This window comes from Cololabis saira, chromosome 19 (genome assembly GCF_033807715.1).
Source record: "Cololabis saira isolate AMF1-May2022 chromosome 19, fColSai1.1, whole genome shotgun sequence".
NCBI lineage: Eukaryota > Metazoa > Chordata > Actinopteri > Beloniformes > Belonidae > Cololabis > Cololabis saira.
The window spans coordinates 25,302,827-25,318,917 of NC_084605.1; the positions used below are offsets into that span (position 1 = coordinate 25,302,827).

At 42.3% G+C, this 16,091-nt stretch overlaps 1 protein-coding gene across 1 annotated transcript in view; it reads left to right on the top strand.

The window, feature by feature from the left end:
- The window catches only part of snx29 (sorting nexin 29), a 181,364-nt gene that overhangs the window by 25,951 nt on the left and 139,322 nt on the right, over window positions 1-16,091 (top strand). Inside the window, exons 12-13 of the mRNA XM_061707943.1 lie at window positions 2,986-3,049; window positions 3,563-3,691. Coding sequence (XP_061563927.1) covers window positions 2,986-3,049; window positions 3,563-3,691 — 193 coding nt within the window. The remainder of the gene's footprint in view (window positions 1-2,985; window positions 3,050-3,562; window positions 3,692-16,091) is intronic.

Below are 16,091 nucleotides of genomic sequence, written 5' to 3' on the forward strand. Positions count from 1 at the left end.
AACCCTCATTTACTTCTCCTCGAGGAATTCTGCTTGTGAAAATATGAGGAAGTCTTCACTTTTACATCAGATTTGTGACATGTACGGGAACAGAGATTAAAATAAGTCATGGTTCATGTCTGACTCGGTCTCGGTCTGCCGAGTCGTCGCTGTTCTGCATGAGACCCAGAGCTGAGCAGAAATGAAAACCTTAGATGCCCAAACGGTTTCAGTTCGACTCTGTTTTGGGTTTCCTGTTTGAAAGTGAGAGAGTGAAAGATGGGGGGAGGTCTGCGAGGGGAGCTGACAAGGTCGCAGGGAAAGGTGGAGATCTAGAGGCGGATGTTGTACAACGCTTCATGAGACTATAGACTTGAGGAAAATAGAGTAAACAAGAAGTTCTTAGCTGAGATTCGCCTGAAACACTGTAACTGCTCTGGAACGTCTCATTATGATGCCTCCCGGCTAAAGAGCAAAGAGCCTTTCTTCACACTCTCTTGCATCACACAGGGAGAAATCCGTCCTAACGGAGGCAGAGATGCCATTATCTACGCCGGCATGGCTCAAAAGACAAGCACACGCCACACCTAAAATAGTTTGCATTTGGAGTAAAATGCCTGAATTTTTCTCACTCCCATCGTCGTCTCTGTTTCGCCTGCTCACCTAACCCGGGGCACGGATGCTCCGAGGACTCTGGTTGTTCAGGGAGGTGCAGAAAAACCACTCAGGAAGAAGGAAAGATGAAATAGCTGCAGTGCACTTAACATGACAGATTGATGAGGATGTGATTTTACCAGAATACTTCACTGTACGTTGTTCCTACAAGCAAGGCAAACATCATTTACGCCGGTCTCACCCGCGGCGTAAACATTTCTCAGCAGTCCTCATGAAGGTGGATATTAAAGGAACGCTTCACTGATGTTTTTCATATAAGACTCAGTCTGCCTCTGCTGAGGATAACTGCTGAGCCTGTGAACGTGACTTTGCATATCTGTGAATTACCCCAAAAAGATCCACGATTTCAAAGAATCAAAAATGGTGTTTGGTTACATGGTGGCACACCTGTTTAAAAATGTTGACCTCCATTCATCCCTGATTTGTGGGGCTTTACGGGGAAGAAAACTTTGGGTTTAAATGGTGTGAGAGAGGAAGAAGTAAGGCGGCCTAAGCTCCTGCTTTAGTGATTTGACGGCAAGCGTTGCCAAGGAGTCTATTGATTGAGGAGCATGGCAGTCTGGGATTGCGCGGCCTGGCACGCCACGAATGCACCTATTATTGGAACCCTTGAGCGTGAACCTTCTGTTGAAGGTGCGTGCAGACTCGATCATTTCCCTTGAAAGGTGGCTTTTAACCACGCGAGCGCTGAGGTGCGTGCAAGTGCGCGCCCACACACGGACCTGTGCGGTAATTTGCTCCCCCGCGAGGACGGAGGGGCGTCTGCTGCTCCTGAAGTCCCTAATGGCTCGTCAGCGGCACCCGCTGTGAACGCTTGGTTGGACTTAAGGCCACGTTTATTTCTGGCCCGCTGATGTGGGGAATGGAGAGGTGGAGATAATAGACTTCCTCTTTTCTCCTTTCATCGCCTTCCCCCTCTTTTCTTCCCCTCCCTCCTCTTCTCCCTCAAACAGGCTCTTTCCTCGGGGCTGGCGGAGACCTACTTGTATCCGCGGCAACGTCGACACCCTACTGTAATTATGAACACGGAGTAATGGTCTCCAGCACGTCTGCAGAAAGGCTGCAGAGTCTCGTGCTTGTTATTTTTGGGGGAATCCTCGTTTCAGACTGGTTGAGAGGCTTTGAAACCTTGGCGTGAACCTCCGGGGGCGACCTGCAACCGCGGGGATAAGTGACCCCGGCCCGAATCTGTCCCCGACACCAGGACGCAGATTAGCATTACCCACCAGCTGACTGATGAAAAAGAAACAGAGCTTTAAACTGAAGCTGCAAGATGTGAATGTAGTTTAGTGCTTCAAAAAACCCACAAAAAAACGAGAAGAAAAAGATCCCGCTAGAACACGCTAAATTACATTTTTCTTTTAACCAGCTGTTTAAAAATTGAAGTTCTCATCACTTAAAACTGGGTCATAATGAAAAAAAAGATGACCACGTTGCTTGCGGTCACCGGGGCGACGTAGTTGCCCCCGGTGACTTCTTGATAACTGCTGCTTGGATCGCTCATGTCCCCCTCAGGACGACGCCGTAATAACTTGGGCAGCCCCTGAGCAGGTTTTGTCCACCGTCAGGTCAAAAGCTTAATTTGGAATCAAACTGCTGATGATGTCTCGTTTACACAAGTGGAGAACAAAGTAAACACTTTGCAGACTTTATTGCAGTTTCTGAAGCAGTCAGCGTTTAAGTGCTGCCATGGCGGCGCGTCAGACGGGATTTAATAGCATCACATCATGCAAATAAAGAACACCGCCTCAGTGAACTTGGCAGAACTTGGATTAATATTAATAACATAATCATTAGAGCTGGCTTTGGTTTGGAGCTATTTGAAAATAAAATAAACAAAGAAAAGCCAAACAAAACAGGTTTTGGAGTTCATGACCATTTGAAGTTGTGTTATTGCTGCTGCTGCTTGTGGAAGACTTTAGATGATCAACATAAACAAAAATAATACTTGCAATGTAACGACAGTGCTGTCTATAATTCAAATGATGTTCTTTTGCATTAGTTTGTTTTTCCAAAGTTTTATAGGAGGAAACTTTTTACTGTGGAGATAAAACCTCATCTCCTCGTGAGCTCGCTGGAAATCATTCTCTAAATCTCCCGTCACCTGCAAAAAAAACAAAACCCAACAACCTGCTCGCATCAGACTTGTTCATCTTCAGGATGGAACAAAAGCGTGACGTGAATCTGGCGACCTGGGAGTGTGGGGCTGATGTGCATTTCTGTGTTTTAAAACAGTCTGATATCACTTTGCACATATTACCATGTGTGTGTGTGTGTACTTGAAGCTTTGAAGCGGTGCAGGAGTCTCAATCTGGTTTCTATCCTCTTCAGCGGAGCTGCGCCAAGCCATCGTAGCCATGATGAACAGGAAGGACGAGCTGGAGGAACAAAACGCGTACGTTTCTGCATACATGCACTCGCTCCCGGACTGGGAGATGATACCACATGGGCTTTTTTGTCAGATTTTTTCAGTTTCTGAAAATGAAGTACAAACTTTCAGTCATTTGAATAAAATCCTGCTGGGAGAACCAGCTACGTTAAAGCTCTCGTGCTTTTAATCTGAATTACAGTGAATCTTCTGCCAAGCATTATTTAGATTTTCTTGATCAACTACAATTATCTGTTAAGGTATTAAAAATGATGGAGTAACAGATTTGAGGTTGATTAAGTGTTTCTATATCAGAGCTAAATTGCGATTCAGCCCCTCGGTTAGTTCTGCAATTAAAGTGACGTTTATCTAATCTGTTGTTTATGGAAATGACTTAATGAGAAATGCCAACGTTTCTCCGAGGATTAAATCTGTAAATGAGAAGTGGTATCACTTTAAATGTGATGTGATGGAGCGTTATTTATTATCATGACATGCATGTGCTCTGGTTCATGTGTGTGTGTGTGTGTGTTTTCAAAGGTCCCTTCGCAGTCTGCTGGATGGCGAGATGGAGCACTCAGCAGGTCTGAGGCAGGAAACTGATCTGCTCAAGAAGAAACTGGTGGAGGTGGAGGAAAGACATGGTGCCAAGGTCCAGGCGCTGGCCAGGTATTTTGTAGGACTCAGCATACGTACACTCACCGGCCACTTTATTAGGTACACCTTGCTAGTACCGGGTTGGACCCCTTTTGCCTTCAGAATCGCAGAATCCTTTGTGGCAGAGATTCAACAAGGTACTAGAAACATTCCTCAGCGAGTTTGATCCATATTGACATGATTGCATCACGTTGCTGCAGATTTGTCGGCTGCACATCCATGATGCGAATGTCCCGTTCCACCACATCCCAAAGGTGATCTTTTGGACAGAGATCAGGTGACTGTGGAGGCCGTGTGTACAGTGAACTCATTCGTCATGTTCAAGAAACCAGTGTGAGATGATTCACGCTTTATAACGTGGCGCATTACCCTGCTGGAAGTAGCCATCAGAAGATGGTACACTATGGCCATAAAGGGAGAACATGGTCAGCAACAACACTCAGGTAGGCTGTGGCGTTGACAAAATGCTCAGTAATGGGCCCAAAGTGTGCCAAAAAAATATCCCCCACACCATGACACCACCACCACCACCACCAGCCTGAACCGTTGATACGAGGCAGGATGGAGCCATGCTTTCATGTTGTTGACGCCAAACTCTGACCCTACCATCCGAATGTCGCAGCAGAAATGGAGACTCATCAGACCAGGCAACATTTTTCCAATCTTCTGTTGTCCAGTGTTGGTGAGCCTGTGTAAATTGTAGCCTCAGTTTCCTGTTCTTAGCTGTCAGGAGTGACCCGGTGTGATCTTCTGCTGCTGTAGCCCGTCCGCCTCAAGGTTCGACATGTGCATTCAGAGATGTTCTTCTGCAGACCTCGGTTGTAACAAGTGGTTATTTTAACTACTGTTGCCTTTCTATCAGCTTGAGCCACTCTGGCCATTCTCCTCTGACCTCTGGCATCAACAAGGCATGATCGCCCACTGAACTGCTGTTCACTGGTTATTTTCTCTGTTTTGGACCATTCTCTGTAAATCTCAGTTATGGTTGTTCATGAAAATCCCAGTAGATCAGCAGTTTCTGAAATACTCAGACCAGCCCGTCTGGCACCAACAACCATGCCACGTTCAAGTCACTTAAATCACTTTTCTACCCCATTCTGATGCTCGTATGAACTGCAGCAGATCGTTTTGACCATGTCTACATGCCTACTGTAAATGCATTGAGTTGCTGCCATGTGATTGGCTGATTAGAAATTTGCGTTAACTAGCAGTTGGACAGCTGCACCTAATAAAGCCATTTCTTCTTGTAAAATGAAGAATTAAACCTTGCACTCGCTGAGATTTTTAGATAAAACCTGAGTTGATTTGTCTCCTCTTAAAGAAGCATCATCAGAGCCACCTGAGCCTTGTGAGAGTTCACGATGGCGCTTCTGCTTTTTCCTTTGTGCTCCAGTGGCAGCAGCACACTGAAGGTTCAAAACTTTTGCAATTACAAAATTGCCTGATTTTGGAAAATAAATAAATAAATTAATTCATTGCATACAGCTAAAAAAGCTACATCTTTGATATTTTCAGCAGGCCAGTTTTCTTTTTTTTCTTTAACAGGGATGGTGAGAACAACTTCACAACAAACCATCCTTTCTTCATGTACTGTAGTATTTGCTTATAGATTGATCAGTTATTGTAATGTCCTTGTGTCTTTAAATTATTCCCCGTACCACCTCCTGCAGAAGTACCCCAACCATGAGCTGCTTAAGGGTTTGAGAGGGAAACTTTGTTCATGTGCAGCTCCAAAGAGGAATGTTTCAACCTTATCACAATGCATCTCTCATAGATGTTTATCAGCAGTAAAGATGCAGGAAAGATCTTCTGACTCCTTCGCTGAGGTCATGTTCATGCAGGTTCTTCCCCACCAAAGATGTTCTCCAGTCCAGCTAGTTTAATCCGTCCTTCCAGCAGACGGTGGAGAAATGTTCTGTATTTTAGACCTCGTGATGACCTCCTATCTACTTGTTAGATCATATCCTGCTTGGAAGCTGATCAAAGAGCCCACAAATCCTGATTGTTGGGATGATGTTTGAGGCATCTGATGCCGTTTTTTCTTCTTACAAGCGCTGTAGATGAACCATATTCCTAACAAGTAAAGATGTGAGAACTTGGTCAACGTTAACAAAACGTTCAATTCTTCTCAGATATTTAAGCGGGGTGGCCAAATATTTAGATGCTTCAGCATGTTAAGTAAAATGCCTAAAGGCAACTGATTCTATCTTCTTTTATTTAAGCAGCGGCTACCTTAAATCATTTTTTTTTATTCTTGTTTTATTTATACAGCTGCTTAAATAAAAAGTCAAGACCCATGCCTCCACAACCCATGGATATTTGGCATAAAAATTGACCCATAAATGGCAGAATCTTTTGCCAAATGAACTTGAGATGCTCTACTTTCTTCACTCATTTCATATCTGCAACCAAGAAAATACAAAACTGAAAATGTGTTTAAAAAAAAAAAATCAAAACCAAAAAACACACATTATGTTCAATCGACAAAATTCCATTGAAAGTGGAAATACAGGAAAAACACAATTCAGCTCTTCTACGGTCAATGATGCTGCACCGTATCTGCTGTTTGACTCACCTTCGTGGTCAAGCGCCATCATTTATGTGCTTTGAAAAAAGAAAAGTTTTTAGTTTAGCAGAGTTTAAGTGGGTAAGAACTTTAACAGGCTAGATGAACCTTTTGTCTGTGATTAAAGCTCCCTCGTTGCTGCTGATTTTGGCCTCATACCTACTGCAGCTGTGTCACTGTTTTACACATAATCACAGTCATTATTGCCACACCAACTAATGGGGGCAGCTTTACTCAGACGGAAAACAGAACTCCTATTTGTACATTTCAGTCCACTCCTTATTTCCAGAATTTGATGACGCAGGCCCCCAAACCACATGGCGAACTTCCCCCATTAAAGGGAAAGTTCGGTTTTTTACAACCTGGACCTTATTTATGGCATTTTTTATGGTTGTATACTCACCCAGAAAAGTTTGGTGTCATTTGGAGTCCTTCGGAAGATATTAGGAGGTTTTTTGCGAGCCGCTTCTCCGTGTAATGGAGCGCATGAGGGCATAGACGGACGCAGACGATGCAGCATCTAAATAACACATGATTGCCGCGAAACTCTTCATTTCTTTTATGAATCACTAGATCTGCTTCCAGGACCTGTTGTAACATTGTGGCGCGGTCTGTGTATTAAACAAATCCGTTTGTAAACAAGACCTCTGAACTCATGACGTCATCTCTGTGCGCGCACTCTGTCCTCCGTTCAGTGAGCTCTTCAGCCGTATACTCTGGCTCAAAACGGTAAGGACGTCCATCATATTCAAAGTCGTCGTCCACAACCTCAGAATTTGACAAATATTCAGACATGTTTCAAATAACTAACAGTAAACTAACAGTAGCGTGAGGTTTCTGTACACGGAGCTGCGTCTGCGATGCGCGCACAGAGATGACGTCATGAGTTCAGAGGTCTTGTTTACAAACGGATCTATTTAATACACAGACCGCGCCACAATGTTACAACAGGTCCTGGAAGCAGATCTAGTGATTCATAAAAGAAATGAACGAGTTTCGTGGCAATCATGTGTTATTTAGATGCTGCATCGTCTGCGTCCGTCTATGCCCTCATGCGCTCCATTACACGGAGAAGCGGCTCGCAAAAAACCTCCTAATATCTTCCGAAGGACTCCAAATCACACCAAACTTTTCTGGGTGAGTATACAACCATAAAAAATTCATAAATAAGGTCCAGGTTGTAAAAAAACGAACTTTCCCTTTAATGCTCATTGGGTTTCATTTCCTTCCCTGCACCATAAATACTTGCATTTCTTCTTTTTTTTTTTATTTATTTTTTTTTAAATCCCAATAATTGACCACCTGCAGTCTCGCTGAAAGCGGCCCGCTTCACCTCAGCTTCTGCAGTATATTGGCTGTGCTACCAGAGTTTTCAGTCGGCCCCTGAGCCCTTTAGATGGCCGATTAGTCATCCCTCAGTGCTCTAAACAGAAAGCCCCAGCAAGTCTGTGTGCACATACTAGCCTCCTGCAGGAAGTCAGGCCACCAGCTAGGATTGATTGAGTGACTTGCGTTAAGTGTGCAGGGACTGCTTTAAAACTGATGGGTTTGTTATTTGGTACACAGTAGAGCAGCTGTCGGAGCCTTTTAATATCTAATGATGTTCAGCGTTTACGCTTTAGAGTAAACACGTTTCCAAGGAGCAGAGGCTGGACCTCACTTTCTCTTCCCGTGACCGTGACGTACAGTTTCCGCACAATCAAACACAGAGACGCGCACGTGGGCTATTCAGCAGTCTGCTGTGAAAATCTCAAGTTCTGCTTTTCCTCCTCAGCCAAATCTGCCTCGATCAATAGCGGCTATATATACTACTGAAGGAACATCTAGCCACTGAAAGAGAGCTGAGAGCTGCCGGCATCATTCAGTGAAAGAGGCTACCGGGAGCCGTTCCAGTGTATCCCACAGTTCTTTGTGATTGTTCCGGTAGGGATGAAGTGGGAGTCGGTTCCCGCCGTGAAACTGTAGCATCTCAACACCTGAACGGACCGTCGTTTCGCTCAACGATTGACCACATTAAACACCTGAACGCTTCTAACATTCGTCAACAGTTTCGACAGTTTCTAACTTGCTCAGAGGTCTAAACGCAGATGGTCCTGTTTAGTGCGTGCGTGCGTGCGTGCGTGCGTGCGTGCGTGCGTGTGTGCGTGTGTCTTGATCGTGTACGGGGGTGGCAGAGGATGAGCACGCCGCCATAGATAGATTCCGGCTGACGCAGATGCTGGTGGAGGGGAGCGGGCTAAAACAAGCCGCTGCTTACTTACAGACTTACTCACACACAAAAGTCTGGTATAAACAGGACCCTCTCACCCACCCATCCAAATATAACGGTAAATGTAAGGCCCTTTCTCACACATTGACATGTAACCGCCCACAACTTCCCTCAGACTGTTAAAACCCACGTTGCACATGGAGCAGTCATTGCATGTTGTCATACACACACACACACCACCAAGACATTGTGCTTGTTGTCAAAATAGGTTTAGTGGACTTCCTGTTCATTTAAGATGACACATTTGCCCTTTTCAAACTCAAAACTGTTTCCTGGGATCTTAATTAAATGTTGTTTACATGTTTCGGTCCAAATCCTGAAGAAACACTGCTTTTACTTGAACCAGTCCTGTTCATGGTGGTGGACTTTCAGGGACTGGACTGGACTGGACTCAACCCCTCTTATCTGGAGGGGGGCATGAATCTTTTTAAATCAATTTTAAAGCTTCATGAATGAATGAATGAATGAATTGTTTATTTCGGTTACATTACATTATTTGCAATTCAAACTTTACCTTAGCCACTTCAGATGAGCTGGAGTTGCTGCACAATTTCAAGCTGTGTGGAAGAAAAAAAGAGACTGGATGGGAATTAATACCAGTTCTATTATTGATGCTTTTCATCAATACAATTCTGAAGGAAGGACTTGAAGCCTCTTTTTTCTAAATAAATGGGACACTATTTTTGTGGGAGCTGACTCCACCAACCTTAATTAATTATACCCCCCCCCCCAAAACAAACAAAAACAACCCCAACAAAAAAATCAAAAATCACGCCTGCTACATGTTAATCAAAGCTAGCTTTGGCTACCAGCTCTTCAGTTATTTCCATTGAAATATTACTCCTGCGCCTAGCTGAAGCTGGGTTAATAGAAACGTGTGTTCGCTTTGCTAAGCGTGGTGGTATGACGATTATGAATCAGCTTCAATGTTGCTTTTACTTAAGTTCCTCAGGTGTGGTAGCAAAAACATCCACCCCCCTCAGAGTTGTCATGGGTGTAAAATCAAACGGTTGAGGCCAAAATGTTTTTTTTTTTTATAACTAGGGTGTAAATATGTTTATTTCTGCTTTAAAGTTGAACATTTTAACATGGAAGTCAGTGGAGACTGACTTGCTTTTGCGGCCTCTAGTGGCCAGTCGGGGAAATGCAATGAATCTTAGTTCCTCATGATGGTTTGTGCTGCGTTATAACGTGCTCAATTTACCTGATGAGTAAATTTGGATATTGTAACTAGGGTTTCCATGGAGATTGACTTGCTTTTGCAGCCCACCATATTGATCATTTAAGGAAATGGATGTATTGCCACTTGCGCAATGGTTACAGTTTGACGAGCTGGATGGTTCCTCGGTCAAAATAAATGTCATATTTAAGTCTTTTGTCTTGTTTCTGATTGAAACAAAGGATTTGATCAGAGCTCTACGATTCAGATTCTTTGTGAAGTTTGGGACCAGAGCTGAGGTGGGACTGGAAATGTTAAGGAACTCTGCAAATATGAACAGCTCACGGGGGGATCGGTGTTACGGTTTAACTGTGCTGGTGTACTTGATCTGGTAGTCATTTCACACGACCAAATTGTTGCCCCAAGCACAGAGAAATGGAAAAAAAAATCGTAATAAGGCACCTTTTGAAATGCCACTACAGGCTGTAAATTGGAAATGACATTGTTAAAGTTTGGCATTTAACAATCATAGTCTTGGTCTTTCAGGGGCCAGACTCTATTTGAGAGTCGAGCTTCAGAGGGATATTGTAAACCTGACTGGACAGAAATGCAAAGGACCACGGTCATACGGAAGGAAACTGTTCAGTCAGACATTAATATTATTATGATCTCTCTCCAGTGCAGTCTAATGACTCAAGACATTGGTTGTTATGCTTTTCACTACAACCAAATATAGCTTGTTTGCAGTGAATAGACTAAATCAAATCAGCATTTCGAATAATCGCCATATGCCTTCAAAACAGTCATGTAATCCCAGTCTAACTCCATGAGTCTGAAGACTGTGGGGGCTCTGATTCTGGCTCTGTGGGGGACAGACCATCTGTTGCTGGTCTCCTTGCTCTTTCGCTGCCGACGGTGGTTCTTTGTGGCTATGACTGTATGTTCGAGCTCATTGTTAATCAGCACAATTAATATGAGACCAGTCACCCTCCTTCCTAATAGTTTCAAGCGATGGATAAGAATTTATAAACTATTTTAATTTGCTGAATGCTATTTATTAGGCAGTGATTTCAAACTAGAATAATACAAATTAAGTTTAGAGCCCCATAGTTTTGGATAAAATGGACAGATTCTAAACATTTTGGCTTCCCTGATCAAAAAAGCACTAGAACAAAAGTTTTATTTAGATTTATCTTCAAATGCAGATCTCAGGCAAGAGTGGTGGAGGCAACACAGAGAAAATGAATTTGTCCTCTCATATTGTCTTTATTCTTCCATTCAGGTAATCCTCTTTCAAATGTCAGCGCATCAACCATGTTACAGGCAGAATTTATGTGTTTACAGCAATCAAAACAATTACTTCACACCTTCGTGGCAATCAGTGGGATTCGCCACCCTGAGGCATCATTTTGAAAATTGTTTCCGACAGACGTCTCTTTTTATTTATCTTAGTTTTTGTCGAAGCATTATAATTAGGATTGGGGATGCAATGATTATGCAAGAGCTGTCACTTGATTTACTTCCACAATTTGCTAATTTGCACAGTCAGTATGTGCAGATGTTGAAGATGTGCCAGATGAGGCGTTTTGTGTGTGCTGCAACCACCGTGGCGTCTCTCAGTGCACCTGACAGCACGTACTGTGTGAGTCTGTTTACTGCTAAGATTTCACACCCAAAAACCCCCTGAATGCTAAAATTATACTTGATCATATGTGCACAGCATTTGAAGATTGTATCTATAACCTCCACATCTCCTGATTTAAGCTCTGAATTCTTCAATGTGTTGCAATGTTATCATTTCATCGATTAGCGTAGTTAACGTGGTCGAGGAGAAGAGACCCGAGTATATTTAGAATTTAATATCTAAAGCAAACAGGATTTCTCTAAATCCAGCCACATCCTGCATCAGCCTCACATTTCAGCTGCCGCTCCACAATATACCCTGTGTGTCAGTAGTTTTAGTGCAGAACGAGGAGGTGGGTGTAATGAAACAGCGCTAATGAAACGCTAACCCAATCATAGTGTGATTAAAAGTCAATTTTTCTGTGCTCGAGAGCAAATATTTGGATGTTTTAAGTGACTGCCGCATCACAAAACTCCAACAAAACAGATTCCAACTCAATCCTCCTGTACCTGAAAGTATGCATTTTAGTTAGCTTTTCATATTTGTTACATCACAGCAGCATGTTTTGGAAAATAGTATCACATTTAAGTAAAATGATTGAGCCTCACCATCTCCAACCAAGTGATTTCAAATGAGGTCTACTCCACAGAGGAGTGTATTGATCCCAGTACGTTATCAGTTTATTGGTACCATAGGAATAAGTGTAAAGTTTTTGAAAAAAATTAATTTTGTGTCTTTAAGGGCATTATAAGAAATCCTTTTCAATGTGGACTTATTGCAAATGGTTTGGATCAAAGGGCACAAAGATTCAGTACAACAAATTCCTTTTCAACCATCTCTTTACGTCTCTGTTCGTAGCGCCTGGTTTTGATATGAAGTTGTTAAAGCTCCATAATTCTACTTTAATTATTTTATGCCCTAATACAGACCCCTGAGATGACATAGTTTCATATTTAGGTATGCCCCTCAAGCCCCATCACCCCCACCTCCAAAATGACAGGGATGCATTTTCAGTTTCTGATCAATTCAGACCACCAAATATTCACTCTTTGAGAAGGCATTTTAATGATAATAATAATTTGATAGGAGCTATTTTTGCAATCTCTTTTTAAACAATTCAGAAGTGTTTGAAGAAGAGTTATGTCTCACTGATACAAAAAAGGAGCTACTGGTCTTAGTGTTTGACCAAATGGGTCAAAAGTTAATGGGTGACACAAAAACAAAAAGCTAAGACACTCATTTTCACTGTACAGTCCTGCAACTGTGTGTGGCCAGCTTCCCATTTCTATATGTATTTGCATAGATTAGAATAATGGAAGTGCACATCGTCTTGTGAAGAATTTGTTTTTTGTTTTTTATAGAGATCCCTGTCTGGAAGGAGTTCTACTCCTTTTTCAAACCTTATTTTGTGGGCAAGATGACCGATATGAAACTACTACCCATTTCAATAATCAATAAATTAACTCAGAAACGTCTCCAGGGAGGTGTTGATTTAGGAAGATGGCAAAATTTACAATTTTACAAGCAGATCCAAACATAAAACCTCAGTGACAGCCTGATTCCACCCACCAGACATGTGCAGCGATTGGCTGACTCAAGTGGGTACAAACGGTACAGCTGGAGATCATCTATAACTTTTGAATTTCAGACTTCATAAAACATATTGTATTATTTATTGTTACAGAAGACCTGTTACATTAAGGAGCAGTAATATGGAGCAATGTATTAATGACTAGGACCCTGTTTTGCAATTTAAAAGATGCACAAGAAATGCAATACATATTTTTGGTAATGGTTGTTGCAATGTTGGTGAACATAACCCATGAGTTGAAACACAAAACAGAAAATTGTCTGTAAATCTTTTATCAAGAAAATTGAAACACACAGTATGTTACTGTGACTTTCTTCACATAATTTCACATAATTAACAAAACTTATAGTAGTTATGGATTTTATCCATCCATTCATCTTTTAACTTCTGTTTATCCATGCTTGGGTCACGGGAGAGGCAGCTTAAAAAGTAAAGCCCAAACATTTCTCCCCAGCTACCTCCTCCAGCTCCCCCAAGAGGATACCAAGGCATTCCCTGTGCATTACACTTGATAATCAAGATTGTTAATGTATAAAATGAACAGTAGGGGTCTGAGGATTGATCCCTGAAGAACACCCTTTGTTACAGTAAGGTAGCTAGGAGTGATGCTGTTTACCCAAACACATTGAGATCTGCCTGATAAATGATTTTGAAACCAATGCAACACCTGCGTTTTTCTTGGGGCCCTCTCCTGCTTGAGCATGCCTGAAACATGCCTGAAATCCAGGGGTACTAACTAGAGTCTTCTCTAGACAACTGAGATACTCTTACTATCTGTAAAGGAAAGTGTAACAGCCCTCAGGAGGACACTAATTTCCGCTGCTTGAATTTGCGATCTCGTTTTGGTCACTATCCCACCCGCAGATGATGGTAGGAATGTAAATCGACCAGTAAACAGAGAGCCTTTTGTTTTGGCTCAGCTCTCTGTTCATATACTGTACATTTCAGATGGAAATTATTCACAAAAATACTTGCCATTCAAAGACCCATTAAAAAGACTGATGTCAAAATAAATGTGCATAAATAAAATGATCTTTCTCAGAATGTGTGACCCATAAACTTGTTCCTTCAAGCTAATACATGAAACATGTAAAGAACCCCCCCCAATGATTCTTGATCCCCTTTTTAGGTGCGATTTGGCAAAGCAGACAGCAGGCGTCTCACAGGGAGAAAGCGGGAAGGTGGCCAGTCGAGTGGGCTCCAGCCAGAAAGTGGTTTATCATCACGAGGAGAGGGGGCGTTTGGACAGCTGGACACGCACATGCACTTACACGCAAAACAAATGGGAGCAGATGCCTTTTTTCTTAGCTGGAATCTCCAGGCAGTCTGATGTGGCTGCTCTACAAAGGGGAAGAGGGGGCGGCATGTGAAGTTTGCCTTCTTCATTAGTTGGGAATATTTAGGCTCGTTTTTCTCTCTTTTAGAAGTCTGTTACGTCACTCTGTCTGGAGGGGTTTTCTTACTTCAAGCTTTAACAACCGAGGCCCCTGCCCAATCATTGTGTTGCCTATGTTTGCATGGTTCAAGTGATTTATTTTTCAGAGAGGTTGAGGAGTAAATTGCACTCTGGAGCATTACTCAGCCGCTGAGCTGTCAGTCTCTGAAGGCATCTTTGTAACTCTCATTTACTACGTGCAAACAGAAGTCGACCTTACCTGAAGAGCAGCCAATTTAGCCGTTTATTTCACATTAAGATGAGTGGACAAGGATAGTAAAGAAAGGTGTTGGACTGAATAGAGCAAAGGTGGGGGGGTGGGGGTGGGGCTGGTCACCCTCCAGGGCCTCAATTCAACTTCAGTAATTACTGTGTAGCTTTTGCTGAAGCTTTTCTCTTGAGATTTCATTTCTCACATTTTCCCCTTCTCATCTTAATGCTGTCCCTCGGTATTTGCTCTACAGAAAAACAAATTCTCCAACTTAACATCCTCCACTGACTCTTTCTTTCAAACAAAACATTTACAGTTCCTTTATCTCTTGAACACACACACACACTGTTTCCTGCTTTTCCACCATCCCTTTATTTGCACACAAAAGAGTTGCCAGTTTTCTTTATATTTCTTTCTAAGGGATGCGGCTTGCCTTTTTTCTTACACAAGACCACTATAAATTCTGATTCTTATGCACAAACACTATTCTCACTTGTCTCCAGTGGAAGATGAGATGACTTCAAAAGCTTTATCACTGAGTGGTGAATAATCGGATCCTCTGGGACGATATTTATGGGAACACTATCTCCAGATTAGACCGTTGTCTTTTAATGACAGAGTAGGGAAGTAAACTCTGAAGGGAGCATAGGTTTCTGATCCTAAAGTAAAGGGAAATGCATTGATTCAGACCATTTGGAATACTTATTTGCTGTAATTAGCCAACAATCATTTAAGAAATTGCTGATTTAAAATTCAGCATGATTTAGAAGCAATGGTGGGTCCCAGTGTGACTTGTTTTGATCAGTATTTAATAACTTTGTATCTTTTTTTTTAATGAACTGGCTGAAAACATTCAAAATGTTAATGAAAACAGATCTGAGCTTTGTACTTTTAATGGTTCTAACTGAATATCATTATTGCTCTGTTTATCTGTTATTTTTAGTGCTAAACGCTGGTGCCTGATGGTGCATCTGAGACACAGTAGAGTAGGGACTGCGTTTCACTTCAGTGCATCCTTGTAAATGTGGCGTTTCCCAATTATTAATGACTTTATTGACAATTTGCTTTTTCCCGCCTCCATCTTGCACCCTGCTGTCTTTAGTCCCAGTCACACAGCCGAACAAACCCACCTCTGTGGGAATGTGTGTCATTTCATTCTGCAGCTGTTCCACCTTTGTTCCACCTTGGGAGGTGTCGACGGTGGTACACCCGGGGCCAAATGAGCGGTGGGTAAATTGGCATTGCGGAAAGGTCTAACAGATATGCAAGGATTAGGGGTGGGTTAAAAATGTCGATATATGTGTATTTTATCGATATACATGTGTAGGAACGATTATTGATACATAAAAAAAAAAAAAAAAAATGTTTCCCCATTTTATTACCCAGTGCTCCTAGGTAGGATAGAATAATTTTTTTGAGAATCCCTTCCATTGCCAAAGCAAAATTGGTATTGTAACTTTGAATATCGAATCGTATCGGAAATCATATCGACTTGGGACCTAGTGTATCGGAATCGTATCGTATCGGGAGGTCAGTGATGATACCCAGCTCTAGCGA